This window comes from Canis lupus, chromosome 6 (genome assembly GCF_003254725.2).
Source record: "Canis lupus dingo isolate Sandy chromosome 6, ASM325472v2, whole genome shotgun sequence".
Lineage (NCBI taxonomy): Eukaryota > Metazoa > Chordata > Mammalia > Carnivora > Canidae > Canis > Canis lupus.
In genome coordinates, this window is record NC_064248.1 from 13,016,986 (window position 1) to 13,040,103 (window position 23,118).

Below are 23,118 nucleotides of genomic sequence, written 5' to 3' on the forward strand. Positions count from 1 at the left end.
GCAAAGGCTTTGTGGAGGAATGAAGGGGGCCCCCACCCCCACCCCGGGAGAGCAGGATCTAGGTATGGAGGTGGGACGGCGAGGGCTGGACCAGCGGCCAGAGATGCTGGACAGTTTGACCTCCGCTGAGTGTGTTCCCCGTCACTGCCTTCTCTGGCTTCGTCCCTGAGCGTCTTGTCCTTTTCATGATATAACAGCATAGTCCTGTGGTCAACTGACATTTCCCTTCCCTCTTGCCAGCCAGAAGTCAAAATGCCCCAAAGGGCGTACGGGCAGAGAGAGGGCACGGGCAACCCTCTCCTGCTCTGAGTTTCTGCCCTTTACTGGCCTGTGTTCTTTTCTGGGCTGGATGGGGTCAGGACCTGTGGCTGCTGTCTGGCCAAGCCAGGGGCTCTGGCAGATGCCATCAGACCAGACAGGCACATGGCGGGGGGGGGGGGGGCATCCTGAAAAGTGATCCTGGCATTAGTGGCAAGCAGTGACAGCCCGAGAAGGTCAGGTCACGGGGTCGACCACGCGGCACTAAGGAACAGGGCTGGTGAGCTGGTGGCCAGGGACATGGGAGGACCTGGGGGCCCATGACTGGCTTCACCCTCAGCTGGAGCAGGGGTAGTGCTGCTTCAGGATGGCTTCTGCAGTTGACACAAAGAACCCTCAGACTCGCGGAGGGCCTGGCTCAGTGGCGGCTTCAATGCTTCCCATCACCCGCCCTGGGCCTGGACCAACCAGGAGACATCAGGGAGTGTGGGATGCGCCGGAGCCATCCATCCATGGTCCAAGTTTGGGGGTCTGGATGGTTTCTTCTCTAGCACCCAGGGGACTTGATGAGGCTGTGCACCCCGAGATTCTGGAGAAATGCATGAGCCACTAAGCGAAAGTGCTTTCTCCTGAGTTCAGAGAATAGCACACTCACTGCCGAAGCAAGGAAAGCAGGCAGGAAGAACCAGCCCTCTTGACAGACAAGAGACGATGCTGATGACGGACAGACTTATTCCTTGTGGGAAGAGGCAAAATAGTTGCAATCAAGTGACTCTGCCTATTGTCACTGGAGGGAGAATGACAAGCGCCACTGGTGGCCATGAAATGCTTTGATGACCACTCCTGCCGCTCTTGGCGGTGTTCACTGCGTGTTTACTTGCAGATGTGCAAGCACTCCAGACACATCCCCATCACCGTGGCTTTCGAACCCATCCACTGGGGTTCAAACCCCACGCGTGTCCGCATTCCTTACCTGCAGGCCCTGGGATGTCATCTTAAGGGCTCAAAGCCTGATTTCTTGTGAAATGCCAGTAAAAGTGGCCCTGACACTGTGCAGCTTTGTGAGGACTTGGAGGGCATATCTGCAGCTACTTTGCTTGGGCCTGGTTTGTAGTAATCCCTACCTCAATGCACCTGAGAGGTGGGCATGTGCGTTGGGGCTGTGTCTACAGGGAGCAGAGAAAAAGCTCATGTCAGCTGCGCATGAGGGACCTGAGTGTCTAGCTGGTGTCCTGTGAATGATGCCAACATTGCTGTAGAACGGCCACGTGACCACAACCCTGACAGCACCAGGAAACCACATGTGCAGGATCATCTCTCTGGAGGGGGAGGCAAGGCCATGGGGACAGATGTGTTGTGAGCCAGCAGGACTCTGGGACATCAGAACTGGATGTGTGGGGGATCACGAAGCAGGGCCCGCCATGGCTCACAACCAAGTGGTGATGATGGCCATGGTCTTGCCTGGCCAGCAAGTACTTTTTTACAAGAGTAGGGGAGCCAGCCTGGGCACCAGACCCAGGGGTGCCCACCACAGAGTTTCTAGAAATTCTACAAACCCATCAATGTACTTATTTGAATAAATCACTTATTTGAGGAAGTATGGGAAGACTACTGTCTTGATAAGGAAGGACTCTAAGGTCACTCAGGACCACAATTCTTGGCAATCCTTTCTCCTTTCCATGTCACTAGTTAATCTGCAGGGTTGGCTCAGGAACCAGTGTGTGTGTGCAAATGTGTGCGTACATGGGAGGGTGGAGACAGTCCTGGGCAGCAGGATGGATGTGTCCAGTGGCTCCCTGCCCTTTGCCCATGCAGAATGAGCATGCACAGAACCTGGCTCCTTCTGGGCCCGTGCTGCTGGGACTCCAACCCTAGCCGTGCCCAGGCCACCTGGTCCCCAGCCAGGCAACCGGTACTGAAAAGAACACAGCATGTGCGGCCATGAGCCCTCTGCCATTTCACAAACTATAGGCCTGCCCTATCTTTACTGTTATTTACCAAAGTGCCTCAATTGTCTGAAACTCTTCCCTCACGTTTTTGCATCTTTGATTTGGGATTGATGATGCAAACGTATTGGGCCGCAGTTTACTGCAAGCATTTTTTCTTTCTTAGCACTTCATAAAATAACAATGAATCTTAGAGTCAATAATGGTATTTTAGATTCAATGACATAAAATCTAGTGCTTAAATTTTCTTCAAATCAACTCCCTGTTTTACTTGAATGTACTTATTTTAAAAGGAAACTTATCATGGCTTTAAATGGAGCGCCAATATTATTTGATGTGTTGGTTATATTTTTTCCTCCTAGACATTAAATAATCTATAATGTTTACAGCCTGGCTGTGTGTTTTACCAGGGGAAGCCCACCCTGGGCTAGTCTCCCTTCCCTGGCCCCGGTGTTGGGCACACAGTGGGCAAGAAAGGATGTCTGTGGACCACTCCAAGAGCACCTCAGCTGTGTGTGGGGAGGAGGGATGGGTATACCAGAAATCGAAACAGCGCCAGAGGCAGTAACACAGCAGGAGCAGAGCAGTGCTCCCCAATGACAGAACCAGGGTACGCTCCTGTCTCTGCCCTCTTCCTGTGCAGTCGGAGGCTCCCCCGGGGCCCCACTGCAAATATGTGCATCCCTGGTCCCCATTCCTCACACCGAGACCCCTGGCTCCAAGCCCCTTCCCAGGTGCTGTGGCTGCTGCTGTTCTTCCCAGGCCTAGGGCCACAACCCCTTCTCTCCAGAAGCTTGTGTATCTTCTCTTTCCATCTATGATTCATCTTTATGCGTTAGTCACTGTGTCTCTCAGGCTCCTCTGTGTGTAAACGCTTCCTCTGCTCTTCTTGGAGGGTCTGTGCTGCTTTTGACTGATCCTTGGAAGTTTGGAGCCAATCAATAAATCTTTGCAACCCACGGCGATGAGACTGTGATTGTAGCCAGAGGGACCCTGGTCTGTGTGAGTCAGACCCTCTCAGGGCGTTTCCACCACAGCCCTCATGACCCAGCCCGTTGCTCTCACACGGCCTCCTCCCCACTCCTCAGGCTTGACCTCAGGATGCTGGACCCCATCCCGCAGTGGCCTGTGGAAGGCCTGAGCTTCCCCAGGAAGGCCTTCCCCCAGGGGTTCAGCACACCTGGGTCCTCACAACAGTGGTCACCATGGTATCGTGGATTGTTTGTGGGTGAGTTGGTTCTTTTCTCACTGGAATACAAACTCATGGATTCAGGGAAACAAGGATCTCGACAAACAATTCGGTAAAGATCCCTGCTTCCCTGGATCTATAGATTCCAGCATCTAGAACAGTACTTGGCATGCAGAAGTTGCTTCATAAAGACTCAAGTGAATGAATAAATGAGGGTGACAGCAGAAAAATCTCTGAGGATGGTGGGTGGTTAGAGGCCCTTCCAGGACGCCCACAGAAGCTGATGGGCCGATGCTTTCTGTGTGGTCTTAACAAGTGGTGCCCATGACGACTAAGATCTCAGCAGAACAGGAGAGAAATGTGAAAGGTCAAAGGGTGTCCCATTGCAAGCCAGTTGGGAGAGGCCTGTGCTGGAGCCCAGGGTGCAGAGGCTCACAGGCATCCAGCGGGCACGCTCCTCACCCTGCAGACCTTGGAGTGCCGTGAGCACACCTGTGAAGCCAACCCTCCCCGCGCTCCCCTCTGGCCTCACCTTGGACAGGCGCTAAGGGCTCGTAGACCACTCGATAGCCCTGCAGGACGCCGTTGGCTGCCGCCGGTTCGCCCCAGGAGACATTAAGCGTGGTAGATGTTATTTCTGAGAACGCCAAAAAGCTGGGGGTCCCAGGAGCTAGAGGAACACAGCATAAAGGGACTTTGAGTAAAGCTCCTTTATAGATCATTTACATATATGTCTACGCCTCCACATAGAATGAAAGTGTTACTAGATGTTATTTTCAACTCAGTAATAGTCTCCACGCAGTGGGATGAAAAGATTTATGGACCATCTCCAAACTTCCCAGGATCAACCAGAAACCTGGACCCTCCTGAGAAGAGCAGAGAAAATGATGGGGTTTAAAAACAAAGGAGCCTGAGAGACGCAGGGACAAAGGCATTAAGATGAATAATAGATGGAGGCGCAGAGGGAAATGCAGAGGGCTTCATTTCCCGGCCACCGAGGCCGCTGGAGGCTCTGCCCACTTTCTTGGCCTCACCCTGGAGTGTGGGAGGGGGCCCAGTGAGCCATCCTGGGCAGAAGCTGCCTGTGGTTGCAGAGGGCCAGGCATGTGGTCAGGATGCTGAGCCTGCTTGCTACCCCTTGCCTGGGCTCTGGGCGGGGGCAGTGCCCAGGACTGCCCCTAGAATCACCACCACGTGTCCCCCAGCTGCTCTCCCTCCAGTCACCCCTGTGACCTGCCAGGTCCCTGGTGCCCTGGGAGGAAACAGGGGACCCAGCCTGGATTCCAGAAACAACTCCTCCCCACTGGATGAGGCCCCGAGGAAGCAGCCCTTGCATGCTGGGCAGGGCTTCATAAAGAAGTCTTTGCTTGACCCCAGGAGATGGAGCACCTGGGGGGGTTCAATGCTTGAACCCACAGACTGCCCGGGAGCCCTGAGTGGGACAGGTCTCCTTGGCTTTCTGGGCCTTACACTTCCTGGGTCCCACGAAGTGCCTCTCAGATCCCCGGGACGAGCACTAAGCTGCATTCCCTTGGAATTCCTGACCACTTCCTAATGACCTCCAGGTCACTGGGAAGCTGAGAGCCACAGGAGAACAAGTGCTCGAAGCTGCTTCTGGAGAAGAGCCTGAACCAGGCCCTTCTGGATCTGCATGCCCTGGGTTCTGCCCATGCGGGTCCCCATCTCTGTGACTTCCTGGAGAACCACTTCCTAGATGAGGGGGTAAAACTCATCAGGAAGATGGGTGGCCACCCCCCAGGCTGGGCTGGGCGAGTATCTTTTCAAAAGGCTCACTCTCAAGCATGACTAGTAGCCTCTGGAGACCAGCAGCCTTTGAGGGGCTCCTCTGGCACCTTCCCACCCCTCAGTGCCAGGGCTTGTGCCTGAACCTTTTCCCCTGCAGCCACCAGGCAGCTTTTTAACCATCCTGGAGCCCTTTCCCAAAACATGGACCAAGTGGAGATAATAAAGCTTTTTGCAAGAAACAAAACAAAACAAAACCTGTGTGTGTGGAGGTGAGGCCACAGGCCATGTGACACCTGACAATGAAATGCTTTTAGGCCAGTGTCTGAGAGGCAGCTGTGAGCCATTCCAGGTCGTTTGTGGCCCCGAAACCCAGGGAGTGCCCGTACTGTGGCCTGGGCTCAGTGCACTGGCACTCGTCCCCTAGGGCTGTGGACATGTGGAGCTAAGAGCCCAGTAAGAAGCTCCCTGAGGGAATGGGAAGGAGGCCTGGGTGCAGATGCAGAGCCTGCCTGCCCTCTGTGATCCTGGAGAGTCTGGAGGGAGGCACACTATGCTCACTGTTGTCTCGCGGGTACCAGGGGCCCCACCACGCAATAGGCCAAGGCCAGCCCCTGGGGGAAGCAAATGAATCGCATCCAGGCCTGCCTCTCTGGAGATCGAGATCCCCTGGCACACATCGGCATGTGTTCTGGGTCAGGCGAGCAGAGAGCTGTGGGGATGGAGAGGAGGGGCCCCTCGTTTGTCTGGGCTCAGGGGCTACTGTGGCCATTGAGAGGGGTGCCCTGTGGAAGCCTGTGGGTTGGAAACACATTGCTCTCTTACCAGCTTGATGGGTGCGCCCCTGCCTGGGGTCACTCTGGGGCCCATCTCCGGCGGCATTGAAGGCCGAGATGCTGACCAGGTATTGGGTGTGGCTGGTCAGGTTCTTCAGCTTCACCATCGTCTCCGGCAGGAACAGGACCTTCATCTTCTCTGTTTCGTTCTGGCTCTCTGCCTCCCAGTAGTAAACCTGTTGGAAAGAGCCAGAAGTCGGAGGCAGGTGGTGGAGGAGTGGCTGCCCCTGTTCCTGCGCCTGTGGGAGACAGAGGAGGCCCGAGTACAGGGTGATTTGGGACCTTGGCCCGAGCATGCCAGCCCCTGGGTCGGGCTATGCTGTGGCATGGAGGGCAGAGAGTCTGGGTGGGGGGGCGGGGGCTGAGGTCAGTGCCAGAGGGAGGGGAACTCTTGGCTGCTAATAGCGTTGAGGAAGCCAATAATTTGCATTTCTGAGTTGTTCTTCTGGAGTTTGAGCTTTGCCTAACTGAATAAAACATAGGGGCCTGAAGATGGGAGTGGCACTTTCTCCTAGGTGCCTGTAAGTAGAGTTCCTTTTCCCTTCCAGAGCTTAGTGCTTGTATTTACGGCCTGCCCCTTCCCTCAGTCTCCTGGAAAGGAGGGAGGCCAAGCACACCCACCCCTGCACCAGCCTCTGCAGAGAACAGGCACCCGAGCCTCTACGCTGTGCTCCCACAGCAAGCTGACATCTGAGTCTTCAATCAATGTGGCAATAAAAATAATATGAGGAAGGGACCCCATTGGGCTCAGCCCTGTGGTGACAGCCCCGTGTGTCTCCTAGATTCATCTCCTGTCACCACGCTTGTATGTACTCGTGGGCGGACTTGATGCCCAAGTACAACGGCTGGAGGAGGCTGCCAGGATCGCTTCCCCGGACGGCTGGCTGAGAACCACCACCTCATGCCAGGGCCAGCCAGACTGCACGAAGACGAGACTCGCCCGTGCATCCGCCTTGGCTCTGTGGGCTGAAGCCTGGCCAGGCCCTGGGAGCTGCCCCCCCACAAGGTGGCAGGCCGCAGAGAGCCAGGGACAGCATTCCTGCCTCCCGTGTGGGCCTGCGCTCCTGGCCCTGCTGCGCTCACCCTGAGCGGGAGCATTGCTCACTTGCACCAGCAAGTCGTGGTGCAGTACTCTCCGAACTGTGCCAATCCAACCCTGCGCTTGGATAGGCCTTACTAACGTGAGATCAATACCCAAGTTCAATGTCTTTATCATTAAGGAAATTAGAAAACATATTCTGGACATCCATAAATAGCATTTTGCCTCCAAGCTCACAGGACTTCCCATTACCTCATCAATCATTGGAACAGCCCTGCCGCGGAGGAAGGTGTTTATTTTCATAAAACACTGACAAAAATCATTTTTAAATGGACATTTAATTGGCCCGATAGTCATCAGGGCAGGCTGGCCCACAGAGGCTGATGACTGACCCAGCTGGGCCACCGAGGAGTCATTCAGGAGAAGGAAGGGGCAGTTTGCAAGGGACGGGCCCGGGGCTGCTTTCTTCAGGGTGGGTTTAGCTGGTCCTTCTGAGTTCTCTGCACGGACATGGCCTTGTAGATGGCTGTGGGGGCTTCCTGCCCCGCACAAACCTGCTCTGGGCAATCACTCATCAGCCCGCTGCCTTTCTTTTGCCCCACGTCTGCAATATTTAGCTAATATGACATCATAAGATTTTAGTGTGATGGATCTCAAACTGGGCTTCCTAGGAACCCCAACCCCTGGAGGAACTTGTTAGAAATGCAAATTCTTGGCCCTCCCAGCCTGGACCTCACGAAATATCCAGTAGAAACCCGAGGGCAGAGCTCCACTAGAGAACCCACTCTTTTTAACCTGCCCTGTTTTATTGTCAGCAAAGATACTGGATGCTCCTGGCCGGGCCTGGGGTGGGGTGGCGTGGCTGCTGGGCACAAGCCAGCGGTGCCATGAACCAGACCGTCACCCCCAGGCTGAGAGGCCAGGTCTCGCTAAGCCTGCTACAGCCGCTTGGTATTGTCCATGGCTCTCTGCCCTGATGGCCAGCTGTGTGTCTGCCAGCAGGACTTAGAGAGCCGAGGGCAGCAGTCCTGGAGTGTGACCAGGGTTCCAGTGAAGCCCTTAGGAACCCTGGGGATTTGGGCCACTTATCCTGGCCTACAAGTGACCTGGAAGGAAGAAGCAAACCATGCAAAAGGGCATTGCCTTGTAGCCCTGGATGTTCCCATTCTGGCTCTCCGGGGGCGGCGGGTCCCACGTGACCTCCAGCTGGCTGGCCGTGAGCGGGGTCACTTGGATGTTCTGCGGGGCCATGGCCGGGGCTGGGGAGAGAGGAGCACAGAAGAGGAGCTGTGGCGTCTATTGACACGTGCAGGACACCTCACTCCAGAGTGGGCTGCCTGAGAGCCTGCCCTGGGCCACTCAGCTTCTAAGCCAGGGAGCGCTGCAAACCCTTCCCAGAATCACGTCTAGAGATGCATAAAATACAATTGGAGACACAATTAGCAGAGTGTTAAAAAACAGAGGTGTGATCTGGTCATCTGCTTGCCTCAGGAGTGCGACGTGAGGCTATGCTGGCGGGCTGACCTAAGGGCTGCTGTGGGCATCAAGGTGTGATGAGTGCTGGAGGATCCGAGGTCTTTGCACCAACTGTGACTCGTCGCTGAGAGAGCAGCAGGACCTGCGGGCCCTGTGGGGTGTGTTGCGACATTCACAGTGGAGGAGGCACTGCATTTTGGATGGAACATGGAGAAAAAAGGCATCTGTGTGCCCATTCCAGGAACCTCTTGCTGTGGTGCCCTGTTCCCCGGGTCTGCAGGCGCAGGGCTGCCCTTCCAATGGGGACAGGAGCATAGATTGCACGGTTCCCCCTGCCCCTGCCCCGAGACCCCTTATGGCTCAAACTCTGAGGACCCTGTCCTCCTGCCCCTAGGGCCACACTGCCGGAACGGTGGGGAGGACACCGTGACTGCCTGCTGAGCCGGACGGAATGTGGGAAGCTGGGACAGCACAGAGAGCACGTGTGCACACGCAGAGCACATCTCCTCTGTCTGCCAGCTCCGAGCCGTCTCCGAAGTCCTCGCCCCACACTTGTGCATGACAGGCTGCTCCCTGCCTCCCGGGAGCTACTCCCTGTCTCCCGCCCGCCCATGCGTGCACCCCAACAGGTCTGCGCTGGGCTGGGCCCAGAGCCCTGGGAGCCGTCTGGGGGCCTCGGCCTGTGGGCCCAGGGGCTCTGCCTTTGGACTCAAGTGTGTTTCCAGGCCATGCATGGAGACGACTAAACAGCCACTGTCCACTGTCTGAGGGTGATAGCCCTGTGCCCTGGCTCTCAGGAGAGAACGACCTTCGAGGCTCACCCCTTCCCAACCCCCCCACCCCAGTGTAGAATAAAATAGTAATTAACACCCACTCAGCCTGACACCGACTATTTATTTTGTTCTAACTGTGTGGCTCCCATATTATCGCTGCCCACCCTGCCGTTAATGGAAATGTTAATAACCCACACCAGGTTGTTGTGACAGATGCTCGGCCTCATTATCAGAAATTCTTATTTACCGCTCCATTAAACAACAGAATCACACAAAAAAACAATTCAATCAAAACTAACTGGAGGAATTTTAACAGCCACATTAATAATCCAAAACATAAATAAAGTTAATGTCTTTTGCATGTTTGCCATCGGCAACTCTATCGCAAAATTACTGTTGTACAATTAAAACGTGAAAGGCAAAATTGAGCACGGCCATTACCCCGGTAGTCGGTTAGAACTGTCTGTGCGCGGTGCCCCCCCAACCCGAGTCTCCTTTCCAGACCCTGGGGCCTGAGACTTTTCTCTGGACACTGAGGGCCACAGAAACTAGGGCTTCTGGGGGCTCGCGGTGGCCCCCGGAATTCAGGGGCCATGTGCCTCGGGGCTGCGGTTGACACGCGCTGGACAAACCCTGCTGGCCCCGTGCATGGGGCAGCTGAGCCACACGCGCTGCCGTCCCCAAGCTGAGATGCTCTGATGTGCCCACCAGCTATTCTGCAGCACAGAGCTCTTGTGCCATAAAAATGCTGCGGGTAACAAGGACTTTTTTGATGCTGACACAAGCAGGGAAGAGAGAAATGTGTGTAAACACAGAACAGAGCATGTCAGTTTCAAGATGTATTTTTTTGGCTCCTGAAAGCTTCTGGGTCTCCACGCCCGCAGGATGACCTGACTTAGGCACTGCTGTTTACCAGCCCACATGCAGTCTTGCTCATCATCGAGCGTGTTCGTGGGGAACTGATGGAACGTCTCGTGAGCCCTTGTCGGCGTGTTCTCCCCCTATTTGCACCCGTGGTGTATGGTAAACACAGATATCAGACCAGAATGCTTTCTTAACGTGCATGAAATCAGTTTCAAAAGGCATTTTAGCACAGCAGCGTGTGGCGTGTGCTGATACACAGATTGCTCACAGGCAGCACTAGAAGGGGGCTTGCAAAGGTGGAGGTGCAGAGTGGACACTCTCCACGTGTCTCACATCAGGGCTGACGATGCTGCCACACAGCAGGGATCCAGTCCTTTGTGGGTGGCTCCTGCCAGCCTGGCCACTCAAGAGAGAGCGAGTGAGAGAGAGAGAGCAAGCGAGAGACAGAAAGAGAGAGAGAAAGTTTGCCAAGGCAGTGACAGAGGAACTCTGAGACTTCTAGAGTCACCCTGCACCTGAAGATTTCTGGAATCTTCTGGGATTCTGATTTTTCTAGGGACTCGACACTGGCAGGCAAGCCCCACACAGCAGGAAAGGCAGCACTTTGTCTATCTCATGTGACCCCCAGGTGGATGTGCTGCCCCCGCCGTGGCCATCCAGCATCAGGTGGAGCAACAGGCAGTAGAATAAAACGGCTGTGCCTGGCTCAAGCTCAACTTGCTTAGCTCAGCGTGCTGGCTCCTGGCTGCCTAACTCCGTGCCCACCAGACCCTGAGTGGACCTGGTCACTCCTGGGTCCTGAGCCACAGACCCTCCCACGGCACCTGCCATAAGGTGAGGTAGCTGGACAGGCACAGTGTAGCGTGCTCACAGCATGGAAAGAAGGAGAAGACAGGTCTGTAAAAATATTTGGTAGATGAGTGCACACTTGAGAGAGCAACAGAACATTTTCTGTGCCATAGGAATTAACTCTGCAGACTCACTCACTACTCAAAATACCCACTGCCTTCCTATAGGAGGGTCATCTCTCTCCTAAGGGGGCCCACATGTCTCCCCTCTCTGATCCTAGTGTGGTGATGACAGGGAAGCAATAGCGACACGTGGGCAGGAGTGACACAGACCACCTTCCGGCAGAAGCTTCCAGAGGATTCCCCAGCCTGCTACCTCCTCTCCCCACTACCACCTGACCAGCAGGTCCCACACGGGGGCTGATCCTTCAGTCTGTGTCTTGGAGGGAAGACTGCAAGAAGCGGGAGAGACACAGCTGGCCAGGAAGGACGGGGCATGTGAGAGAGAAATTACTGCTGGTGATTAAGCTGCTGGGACTCAGTGGCTGGTTGTTGCCACAGCGTGATGTGCAACATCTTCCTGAACGTAGACCAGGCCCTAGGCTTGATGCTGAGGGGTGGGTGGATCCAAAGGCACAGTGACATGTGTAACAAGAGAGAGAAATCACAGTAATGATGATATAGGGTGTAATTGTGAGGACAGGTTAAAAGGGCCATGAGAAGTCATTTCTGGCTGGGGGGCACGGGGTCTTTCCTGGAAACCGAGTATCCTTCAATAATGGGGAGAATTCAACATGTGACAATGAGCCAGGGAAGCAAAGGCTAATGTAAGAGATGAGAGTGGGAAGGGCAACAGGTAGGGTGTCTGTTGGGGTCACATCAGACAGATGGTCACCCAGGTGCCAGTGCCACCTGGGGCCATGCTGGGCATCTGCTAGTGCTAGGCCATGCTAGGCCATGCTAGGCCATGCTAGGCCACGCTAGGCCACACTAGGCTATGTCAGACTGTGCTAGATCATGACAAGCCATGCTAGGCCATGTTAGATCACGCTAGGCCATGTCAAATAGTGCTAGGCTATGCTAGGCCATGTCAGATTGTGCTAGATCATGACAAGCCATGCTAGATCATGCTAGGCCATGCTAGATCATGCTAGGCCATGCTAGGTTTCTTTTACTTTCTGTAACCCAGTGATTTATTATTTGGGTAGAGCAATTTTTAACTGATAACTTGAGGATCATTGCTAATATTTGCATATAACAAGAGAGGTATTTGTTTATATAATAAAAAAAATTATACACATTCATCAGTTCACTTTAATGACATCAACATTTTTCTGGCAAGCAGTTTTTCTGATGTCCTGTTGAAGTCAACAGGAACTAGAATTCTCTAATGTAGTTTATCTTCTCAGCAAACTTTGCCAACACAATCTGTTCCTCTAAGCCAGGATACCTGGAGACAGACTCCAGCTCTGGATAATTATCTAACCTCTGGGGTCTCCGTAATACATAAAGGAGGCTTAAGTGGATCATAGTTCTTCAACTCAGTGGGGGACAAGTCAAGACAGAACAATGAGTCAGTGCAAGAAAGTGGAAAAGGAGGGGACTCTCAAAAGGCGAGCAGAGCCTGGAAACACAAAGGCTTCATTCACTTCTGGGCAGGGGCACCATCCCCAGAAGAAAGACAGGAGAATCACTGCCGTCACCGAACATGAAGTCCAAGGCTCAGGGCTTTGCAGGTGGCCGGGCGGCTGCCAGCCCTGCCCTGAGAAACTCTGGGTCTGTAAGCAAGCCTTCAGTTAGACACCACACAATAATTTTTTTAAAAGCCTATAACAGAATTCAAAATGAGAAGACAATGTTTTATAAATCTGTAATGAACACAAAGACATGGATCTCCTTTTCTCAAACCAAAGTACCCCGTCTCCAGGAATCCACAGGGCCTTTTGCCCTAGATGAGAACACCTAGTTTGCCGGCTGCTGGGGTCGCAGTGACCCATCTGCAGGGCATGAGCACAGTGCTGAGGGCGGCGCGGGGGTGCCTGTGCAAGCCTTCTGTCTGGGCTCACCTCACCTTCCTAACCCCAAGAAGTGGAACCACCTTTCATGTAGGGGAAGACCAGGGTGAAGAGAGGCCTGGCCCCAGGTCCTGACTCACACCACACTCCCAGCCTCTCGGCCTGGCTCCCAGTACAGTGCCAGGGGAGGGAGGGGGTTCAAGGCCACATTCCTGGGGTTTCTGGAGTGGCTGCCCTGCCCAGCTCTATCTCACACAGCCTGATGCCTTTCCCTTGAGCTTAAATGCCTGTCTTTTCTCCAACCACCTCACTGCCAAGCCAGAACCAACATGACTCTAAGGAAGCTTAACAAGAGGAATCAGGAAATGGGTCCCAAAAACTGTTCTTAAAAACAATCAATGCCATGGACTCCATGCTGCAGAGGTTGCAGGTGGGAGGTCATAGGAAAAACCCTGGGTGGTGAGTTTTAAGATATGGGCTCAGACTGTAGGGCTTGGGACACAGGTCAATCTCTCAGAGCCTCAGTTCCTTTAATAAAATAGAAGAAAATACCAGATGTAATGGGTTTCAGAGACGAAATGAAGTACATTTTGAGAAGACAAAGTTTAGTGGCCAGCAAGGAGGAGGCATTCTGGAAGGTGGCCTGACAGAGTGTCTTGCTCCAAGCTCACTCCCTGCACTCACTGTCCAGTGAATCGCCCAGCAGGGGCAGATGGTGCACTGGTCCTGCATGGGTTGTGTCCCTGTAGGGACTGTCACCATGTGCTGACATGTTAAATGTCTCTCCCCTTGCAGTTCCTCCACGAGCCAGGAGCAGCACAGGTCTGTCCTGGGCACTCTGCCTTCCACAGCCTTGGACACCAGCATCTTGGCTGGTGGAGATGCTCCACGGTCCCACCTCCTGGTACTCACACCCTCCCTCATGTAATCCCCTCCTGTGAGTACTTGTTTCTGACCAACAGATCGTGGCAGATGTGGCAGGTGGTGGCACCATGATCGACTTATAGGACACCGTGCTTCTCCACAACTAGAGCCTGTCCTGCTGGCTCTCTGTCCTGTCCTCTCATGCACTCACTCTGATGAAGCCAGCAGCCATGGAGATGCCCCCCTGGAGAGGCTTGCCGTGGCAAGGAGCTCAGGGAGGTTTCTGTCCACTGGCCCATGAGATGGAGGCCTGCCAACCACCACGCAAGTGAGCTTAGAAATGGGTCCTTCCCTGGTCCAGCCTTCAGATGAGATGGCCGCCCTGGCTGCCAATTGGATGAGACCCAAACCAGAGACACAGCTAAGTTGTGCCTGAACACCTGGCACTCACACACTGTGATGTAGCACACGTGTGTTGTTTCAAGCAGCTGTGTAGGGAAAATTTGTTATGTAGCGATATAACCAACAAGCATGAGTTCCTCTACGAACGGCACCCAGCTGAGGCCCAGTCGCTGTACATTCTGGGCTCTGACAAATGGGCCTGAATTTGGGGTAGCCCCTGTGGTAAATGTGGGATTTCATGGTGTTTGAGCGATAACCCACTGTTGTGGCCAACCCAGCCCAGACCCAGCGCAGGGCCTGGCACTGTGAGTTCAGAGGAAGACGGCTGCCCACCTTTGGGATGGTAGATGTGTTGCAGGAATTACAGGAATCTGGAGCAGTGTGGGGATTTGAGAGGGTCTATCACTGGTGCCTCCAGAGCAAGGACAACGAGGAGATCGGTGGGGTGGGTGGGGGCTCAGACAGAGTGAGCTGGCCCATGTGGGGAGGAGGAGGGGTGCCCCAGGCCCAGAACTAAAGGCAGCGAAGCTTCATCAGCTTGAGATATGGGCAGTCAGCTGTCACATGGCACTGAAACCCTAAGATGCTGGCTTTACAAACTGTGGTTTAAGAATAGTTGTTTAAATAAGAAGGGGGATTGGGGTCCCTGGGTGGCTCAGTCGGTGAAACGTCTGCCTTTAGCTCAGGTCATGATCTCAGGGTCCTGGGATCGAGTCCCATATCACACTCCCTGCTCAGTAGGGACCCTGCTTCTCCCTCTACTCCTCCCCCTGTCCATGCTCTCTCTCTCTTTCTCTCCCTCACACTCTCTCTCAAAATAAATTAATTAAAAAAATAGGAAGGGAAGTTGAAACCAGAGTTTCAGACTCATAATAGCAAACACATTTCTCTCACTGGTATTTCATTGATTAAGGTGAGTGCTGGGCACACCCAGCGTCTGATCCCCATCAGTGATGCTCTCTGCTTTCCATCGTCCCTGATGCCATCAGCAGCACGGCAGCTCAGTTGCTGCCCCACCTCTGGCAGGAGAAGCAGCGGTGAAAGCCACTCAAGCAAATCAGCTATGTGGCCTGCACCTTTTGTTGGGTTTTCCTCCTTGCCTGTAGGGTGAGTTCCCATCAGAGCAAGGCCCAGGCCCCAATAGGCCATGACTGCATTGTGACCACCGGCGGTCTGTGTACCACAAACCACAGTCCCCAATTGATCAACTGTATCCTACGCAGTTTGTATCTGCAAAACTCAAGCTGGGGGGGAAGATGTTTGTTCTCGTTTCACACCTTAGAAAACAGTCTGAAGGGGCTTAAGCTGTTTATCCCAGAACAGGTTGGATGTGAACTGGAGTCTGCATAACTGGAAGGCTCTGCTGATCTTCAAGGACAAGCATTAGGAAGCTTTCCGTGGGGGTGGCCCGGGTGGTTCAGCGGTTTAGCGCCGCCTTCAGCCCAGGGCCTGATCCTGGAGACCCGGGATCGAGTCCCACGTCGGGCTCCCTGCATGGAGTCTGCTCCTCCCTCTGCCTCTCTCTCTCTCTCTCTTTCTCTCTCTGTCTGAGTAAATAAAATCTTTAATCTTTTTTTTTTTTTTTTAAAGGAGGAAGCTTTCCCGTGAAGAGCCAGAGAACACTTTAAGTTTTGAGGGACACACGTCTCTGTCGCAGCAACTCAACTCTGCCTTTGTATGGCCAAAGCAGCCACAGGCAGAATGTAAACGAATGGGCATCTCAATAAAACTTTATTCACAAAAACAGGCACTGGCTGGAGTTGGCCCCTGGGCCTGGTCTGGGGACCCTGCTCTCTGAATCAGTAAAGCGAGGATGCAGGGCAGGGCTGGGAAGAGGGTCCTGCTAAGCCACTTGGTCAAGTACAACGAGTGCTGGAATGTCCCTGGCCGCTAGCCTTATGAGCCCGTCCCCATCACGTAACCCTGGAACTGCCATACATGAGAGCCACCAGGTTCTGGCCGCTCAGGACGCTTGTGGAGATTGAGGGAGAGGTGAGTCTGCACATGCTTGGGCAGGCAATGGGGGCCCTAGGGAGTCTGGGGAGGCAGGTGACATGATGCAAGAAGCTCCAGGGAGAGTGAGGCTGGCCCAGACTGGCTTAATCCATGGTTTTCTCAATTTTGAAAACCTACGTCCTTCTCTTCTGATTCTGATCCCAGTAGGAGTTATTTTATAAGAAAAATAGCTGCCTTGGATGAGGTGGCCACACTGGTGTGTCCTGCTACCACTGACCAGCTGGGCATTCTTGGAGAACCCTCTGGAAGCTTCGGTGCTTCAGTTTTTCTCACCTATAAAATGAAGGTAAACTCTGAGCCCTGCACCTGCTGGGATGCAGAAAGTCTGAACTAAGACAAAGGACACTGCAAGAGGGGGACAGGGTGTCTCCCCGCAATTCCCACTCTTCTCCTACATCCCAACATCAGGACCCACTGTGTCAGACCCCCAGAGTTCTCCAGGAGAAGCTCTAGGTCAAAGGAACAAGGTTTAAGAAGTAAGTGTACGAGTAAGGCTGGGGAATTAGGTCCCCAGCAGGGAGAAGCCTCAGCAAGCATCCAGCCTTGGAGAGCTGGGGAGACACTCCGGGGTCCGAGCACTTTCAAATCCACTGCTTCATCTGGTGCTGCCAGAAGCCGGGTTGGTGGCACGAACACCCCGTCCCCATGTGGCCAGTCTGCTTAGTCACACACGTGGCGATGATGCTACCCTCCTTCCCAGGATGACCCAGTGTCTATGCATCCAGCAGGCATGCCAGACCACACGGGGCTCTGTAAGGTGCGAAGGCCCCACAGCCCGTAAGGCTTGACCCTGGACACCCTCATCCACTTAGAGATCCCAGGAGAGGCCATCTCTCTCCGCCCAGAGTGTGGGTTGCTTAAGGGCAGGAGCGGGTCTTCCCCGCTCAGGGGCCTCTTGAGCTGTGGAGTGAGTGGGCTCTCAGCAGAGATGTCTCCACCCATCACCCATGTGGTACTGAGAGGAATGTCTTGAGAATCTGGCCGAGAACTTGGTGTCTGGATTGCGTGATGTTTGGGATCCTTTCCAAAGAAAGCATTAGGCCTTCGAATATTCTCTATAACCTTCCTACATCGATGGAAATTAGGTTATTAGAAATGTCATTTATCTACCAACATTTCCTAGGCCCCACGTCCACTAGGGAAGGCAGTAATCCAGGCTGGGAGGCTGCACAGGGAGCACGTGGCACAGAAGAGGGTCACACAGAGCTGGAGAACCAGGTGACGCTCATAGTGGCCAGAGATGCTGCTTGACAGGAAGAGTCCCAGTGCTGGTCTCAGGACCAGATTTTATATTTCCCCTACAGACAATGGGGATCTACTGGGGGGTTGAAACAGAAATGGGATGGGATGAGACTAGGTTGGGGAAGGATCCCCCGCACAGGGTGGGGAGAGTGGGGGGCTGTGGCGATTCTGGAGGTTTCCATGGGTCCCCATGGCACCCCAGCACTGACCAGGCTGTGGGAAGTGCCCTCCTTTCCTGCCTCCTCTTCCAGGGCCGTGTCTGGCTGCACTGCCAGCTTAGTCTTCGGGTCCCTCCTGCATCAGCCGCCCCCTCGCCTGCTCAGCACCCCATCCCCCCCATGCACTTGCAGGGGCTTTTGAACCAACACAGCTGCTTGGTTCCATTGTCTCCTTCCCCTGTGGCCTCAGGATGGGGTGTCCTGGAGTATGGGATGCTGAAGACAGCCTGGAGGAGGCAACAAAGGGAGCAGGCCCTCACAACTCTCCCTGGCTTGAGGAGAGGATGGGCATGCTTCCCACTCCCTTACCAATATCTGCCCTCCTGCTAGGGCCAGGCACAGCGATGCTAGAGGATGCCCCTCTGCGGGGACTCTCCAGTCTGCACTCAGAGGCCATGGCTCCTCAGGAGTTTGTGCGTCAAGGTTGCAAACCACATGCTGTAGCCCCAGCAGGTGAGAAGGAGCCCCAGGAGCTCCCAGCACCTTCAGACTGAGTGATGGCCTCTGAGCATCCACGGCTCATCTGGGAGCCAAAGACAGCAATCCTGCCTGGCACACAGCAGGCTGTCACGTCCCAGCAGATACTCGCTCTGTTGTGATCACCTGTGTGTGAGTCCATGTCTCCACCTGCACACCATGCAGTCCACCGCACAAGAGACGGGACCTGTCACCTACGCTTCATGTTTTCATGCTGTCACGACTCTGCGTTCCACCCATTAGTTATTACCTGGAGATCACAGTAGGTGATGACAGGGAGATGCCGTGGGCCAAAGTGCCATCGACTCTGGGCTGCACACCGTCTCAGGCCAGCAGAGCTCCAAAGCCTTCTCTTGTCACCTGAGGCTGGAGCCCTGCTCTACGTGTCGCTAGGGGGAGCTAAGACAGCAAGAAGCGGTGCCATCTCTCTCTTCCTCCAACCAGCAGCAATTAAAAACCCGGGACTTACAGGAAAGGTAGGGCTCGCAGTTCACAGTAAGTTTCTCATTCTTTAAAAATGAGCCAACCAGGGATCCCTGGGTGGCGCAGTGGTTTAGCGCCTGCCTTTGGCCCAGGGCGCGATCCTGGAGACCCGGGATCGAATCCCACGTCAGGCTCCCGGTGCATGGAGCCTGCTTCTCCCTCTGCCTGTGTCTCTGCCTTTCTCTCTCTCTCTGTGACTATCATAAATAAATAAAAATTAAAAAAAAAAAAAAAATGAGCCAACCACACGTTCCAAGATGCTTTGCAGTCTTGTGAAGCGACACTCAGGCCCAGAGCGACCTAAATGGCCCCTAAAGCACCCGGATGACTATAGTATGTGACCGTCTGTGTTCCCTTTTTGGCAAAAGTTGTGACAAAGAACAAAGGTCCCACATGGGGTGGGCTGCTGACCTGACCTCTCATGGGCGCTTCCCACTGGCCTTAGGAGAAAGTCCTGACTCCCTCTTTTGGAGGAGGAACCAGTCAAATCCTTTTTTTTTTTTTTTTTGAAGCCATGCCTCGACAACCAGGTGGGCCTCGGGGCCTGGCTGCCACATGCGGGCCAAGGACAAGCTGTCGGGCTGACAGAGCTCACAGTGACAACACTATGGGGAGGAGTCTAGCAGGTGACCGGTGGGGAGGAGCCAAGTGAAGCTTGGGGAGGTGAAGTGGGGGGGGGTGGTGAAGGGCAGTTCAGAGAGGGACAGCGAGCAAGATGACCGCAAGGCACACTTTCCCGCCTGTTTAGAACATAATACACATTCTGGAAAACCACCAGCAGAATTTGCCAAAATGATTATAAAGTTCCTAAAAACGGCTCAGAAGTTCTGGAAAACAAAAAGTAGGGCAAGCACCAGTGTAGACGAAGAACGTATAATGAAGTGGCGTGACAGCGGGGTTGGCGGCACCGGGGGGAGCGCAAGTCACAGGAACCTGAAATGCGCTTGAGAACCTTGGGAAGAGAGGTCAGTCCTGGGGCGGCATCTCTTAAAACCATCCACCCACAAGCTCTCCTTGACCAGGCACCGAAACAAATCCGGAGGCATTAAAGAGTTTATGGGAAAACGGAACCGTGAAAAGTTGGGAGACACTCCAGGTACTTGCTGGGCTCCTGGTCAGGAGACGATGCAGCCGAGCGACGGGTTTGAACATACAATATTAACACACTAAAGTGAGTGGAAAAGCAACAGAAAGGGGAAACAACGGGCCACAAGTAGGGTCGGACGGGATGTGCTTAATGCATACAGAGCTCTGACAATCCCCTCCAGGATGCTAAGACCCCATGAGAAACGTCACCATGTACAGTCACGGTCATTTAATGGCAGAGTAGTGATTTAAGGGTCTGCGGATGGAACAGTAGGGAGATAGATTTTCACCTGACAGATGAGACAAGATCTAAAAGTGGAAGCAGAGGGGCCATAAGACCCGTCCTGGTCCCTGTTGCACGAGGTGTCAATGAGTTTAAGTTTCTCCAGACAACAAGCGCTCCTGTCCTTTGAGCCAGGGACTCTGCTTCTGGTATTTTCTCCCAAGGAGACAATCAGCGAGGTTGTAAAAGATTCACAACACTGTTCACAGAGGCTTCACTTATGACAGCAAGGCCCTGCACCCGGCACCCCGCACCAGTGACCCCACCCACGTGAAACAGCAGGAGTAACCCCAGGGGTGGTTTGCAAGGGTTCCCACCACCTGGACCCAGCGCCGGCCCACCCCATTCAGTACCACCTGCCTCATCCAGGGAGGCATCACCTGGCCCTGGCCCCCATTCCTTATACAGCAGTGAGCCCCACTTGCCTGCTCCCCCAAGCCCCTCCTATGGAGAAATTCTGGAGTCCCTGCTCCTTCCAGCCCCAGGAGGAGGCCCCAGCTGCCATCTCAGACCTGACTTAGGTCCACCACTGCCAGACCTCGATGCAAGGGGCAAGATCTGGAGAAGCCTCTGGAGGCTAAGATGAGGCATCTTCCCTGTCCGCTGAAGGGCTGTGCCCCATGCTCCCTGCAGAGGCCATGCCCTGGACCAGCGGGACAGAGGGGACTGGCGGGTGTGGAGGAGTCTCTAGCCTCTCCCTTGAGCAGGAGCGGCTGTGGCTGCCCTCAGAGCTTCCATGAACAGGCGGGCACACGTGGGTTACATTCACACACATTCATAGGAAGGTGCTGGAGACGCTCACGGAGGGAAGGAGACACAGCAGCCAGACTCAGGGGAACAGGTGGCCTCAGGCAGTGGGCAGGAGAGAAGGGCTGCACAGGCCTGGCCATGCTGACTCTAGGGGGATGAGACCTGGGGGTACAGTCCCAGTCTGGCTTTGCCTGGGGCTTACTGTGTGCCGAAAGCCCTTGGGAGTGGTGACCTGCCACCCTGGCCTACTTCTCTAGGTGGCAATCTCTATGATGGCAGCTTTTCTTGGTAGAAAGTCAAAGGGTGAGACTGACCTGTGTTTCCCGCCCTGGAGCAGGACCACCTCCCCAAGAGGCCCCTGCCCATGCACCCCTCCCCTCCATGGTAGCCTGCCTTTCCCCAGGGGCCCAGGGGCCCACGGTTCTCCTCCCCCTGCGTGCCCAGTGATAGCTGGAGGCCCCACAAAGCCATCCAATGGCAAAGTGGACTGACTACTGACTTTGTGGACTGTGCAGTGTGGCCCATCATCCGGGGACCAGACCAGAGTTCTGGGTCCATGGCCAGGCTCTGAGCATCAGGTGTGAGCGGGCTAGCAGCTCAGGCCTGGGCCAAGCACTCGGCTGCCTCAGTCACTTCCTGGGCCAACACTACTCCTGGCCGCCATCACCCCATCTGCCCAGAGCTTTCTGGGGTTTACACTGGCTTTCCTCTCCTCTGCCACGACCAGCTTGGCTCTGTAGATGGGCCCTGTTTGAATTGGGAGAGGGAGCACATTCTGCCTGTAGAGCTAGCCCGAGGCTCAGAGGGGGAGCAGCGCTAGACGCTGTCAGGAGCTGCTCCCTAACCCTCCAAAGTGCAGATGGACCTACAGCTGTCCGTGCATCCCTGGGCCAGGCGCTAGGCCAAGTACCTTTCATGCTCAGTCTCACTGAATCTTCACCATGACCCTATGACAGAGGCACCTGGGCCTGCTGCCTCAGGAATCACACCCCAGTTCACAGGGGCTCTAGCAACACCCATCAGACAGCTTGGTAAGAGCCCACCAGCTCCAGAGCCCTTGGCCCTTGGCCCTCGGCCTGTGCAGCGGCCGTCGGCAGCAGATGGGAGCAGAGTAGAATCCAGTGGCTGCCAGGTCCTGAGTGGGTAGCTGGGGTGGCAGGCCAGGGCAGGCACCGATGGGACGAGGAGCCCCTGCTCTGTGAGAATGGGGCTGTCATGCCCCTTCCCTGGCAGCAGCGTGTGGGTGGGGTGGTCTCTGCTTCCACAATCCCCACCGTCCGAGCAGGGAACAGTGCTCTGCCCCCGCTGGCCCCCACAGAGTGTTCAGGGTGAGGTCAGTTTCTGGTCAAAGCAGAACAACAGTCAGAATAAAAAGCCTTGGACTTGGTTTGGGGCCAGTCAGGTCTACTGTGCCATGTTTTGTTAGAAGCCCTCATGGTTTCCGAGCTCCTGGGTCCTCAGATGTCTATCCTCCTTGAATGGGCAGGGGTGACAGGGCAAACGGGAGCTGGGGCTGAAGACTCCCCACTGGGAACTTCCTGTGGGTCCCTGGCCCCGGGGGTCCCCACCCTCTGGGATGCTGCATGCTGTCATTTGTCTCTGGTGTCTGTGCTTCTGAGCAGGGGCGCCAGGCTTCAGAAAGGAGATTCCTTTCTGATCTGCTTGTGTCCCTCCCTCCCCACCCCTTGCCACAGCGATCCAGGCAATCCAGAGTCCCGAGGATGTCGGGGCGGGGGTGGGCTATTGGAGGGGCTCTCTGATTCGTGGAGCAGAGAGCACAGACAGACCACAGTTGGCAAGTGCAGAAAGCTGTGTGTACAACGTGTTCCGGACAGAGGAGGGAACGCACAGGCTGTGCCTGGAGAGGAGGAGACCGCTACTCCTCACCCGCAGCCCCGGCCCCTGGCCCGAGGTGTTGGCCCTGAGGCTGGGCTGAGGAAGCCTGGGGATCTTCCCAGAGATGGGAGGCAAGACCAGGGATTCCAGGCGACACAGCCGGAATCTGTTCCAGGGCAGAGTAGCCTGGGAGGCCTGGAAACACCGCGAGGTGGTGATGTGCCCACCCGTGTCTCAGGGCAGGAGGGTAGCCTTAGCCTGAATGTAGAGGCCCATCCTTGAGTAGCACGTGGCTTGAAGGCTGGAATGTGGGCAACACCTGGAACCTGGGAACACACAGATGGGCCTGGAGACATCACTGGGGACCGCTGGGACAGCAGCTGTGTCCAGATATACACGGTCTCTGCACCTCTCTCAGAAGCAGCTCTGGCCACTAGGCAAACACTGCCATGCACACTGCTGCAGGAAGCACCAATTCTCCCAGGATCCTCCCTTCCATTTGGTTCATATGGCCCAGGTAGAGATGACATTGTC

General features: G+C 54.8%; 1 protein-coding gene across 14 annotated transcripts in view; it reads right to left on the reverse strand.

The window, feature by feature from the left end:
* The window catches only part of SDK1 (sidekick cell adhesion molecule 1), a 911,663-nt gene that overhangs the window by 35,700 nt on the left and 852,845 nt on the right, over positions 1 to 23,118 (reverse strand). For all 14 annotated transcript variants that reach the window (XM_049111183.1, XM_035717437.2, XM_049111182.1 and 11 more), the window contains 3 exons: positions 8,155 to 8,270; positions 5,962 to 6,148; positions 3,926 to 4,063 (listed from right to left, as the gene is read on the reverse strand). In XM_049111183.1, the coding sequence (XP_048967140.1) occupies positions 3,926 to 4,063; positions 5,962 to 6,148; positions 8,155 to 8,270 (441 nt within the window). The remainder of the gene's footprint in view (positions 1 to 3,925; positions 4,064 to 5,961; positions 6,149 to 8,154; positions 8,271 to 23,118) is intronic.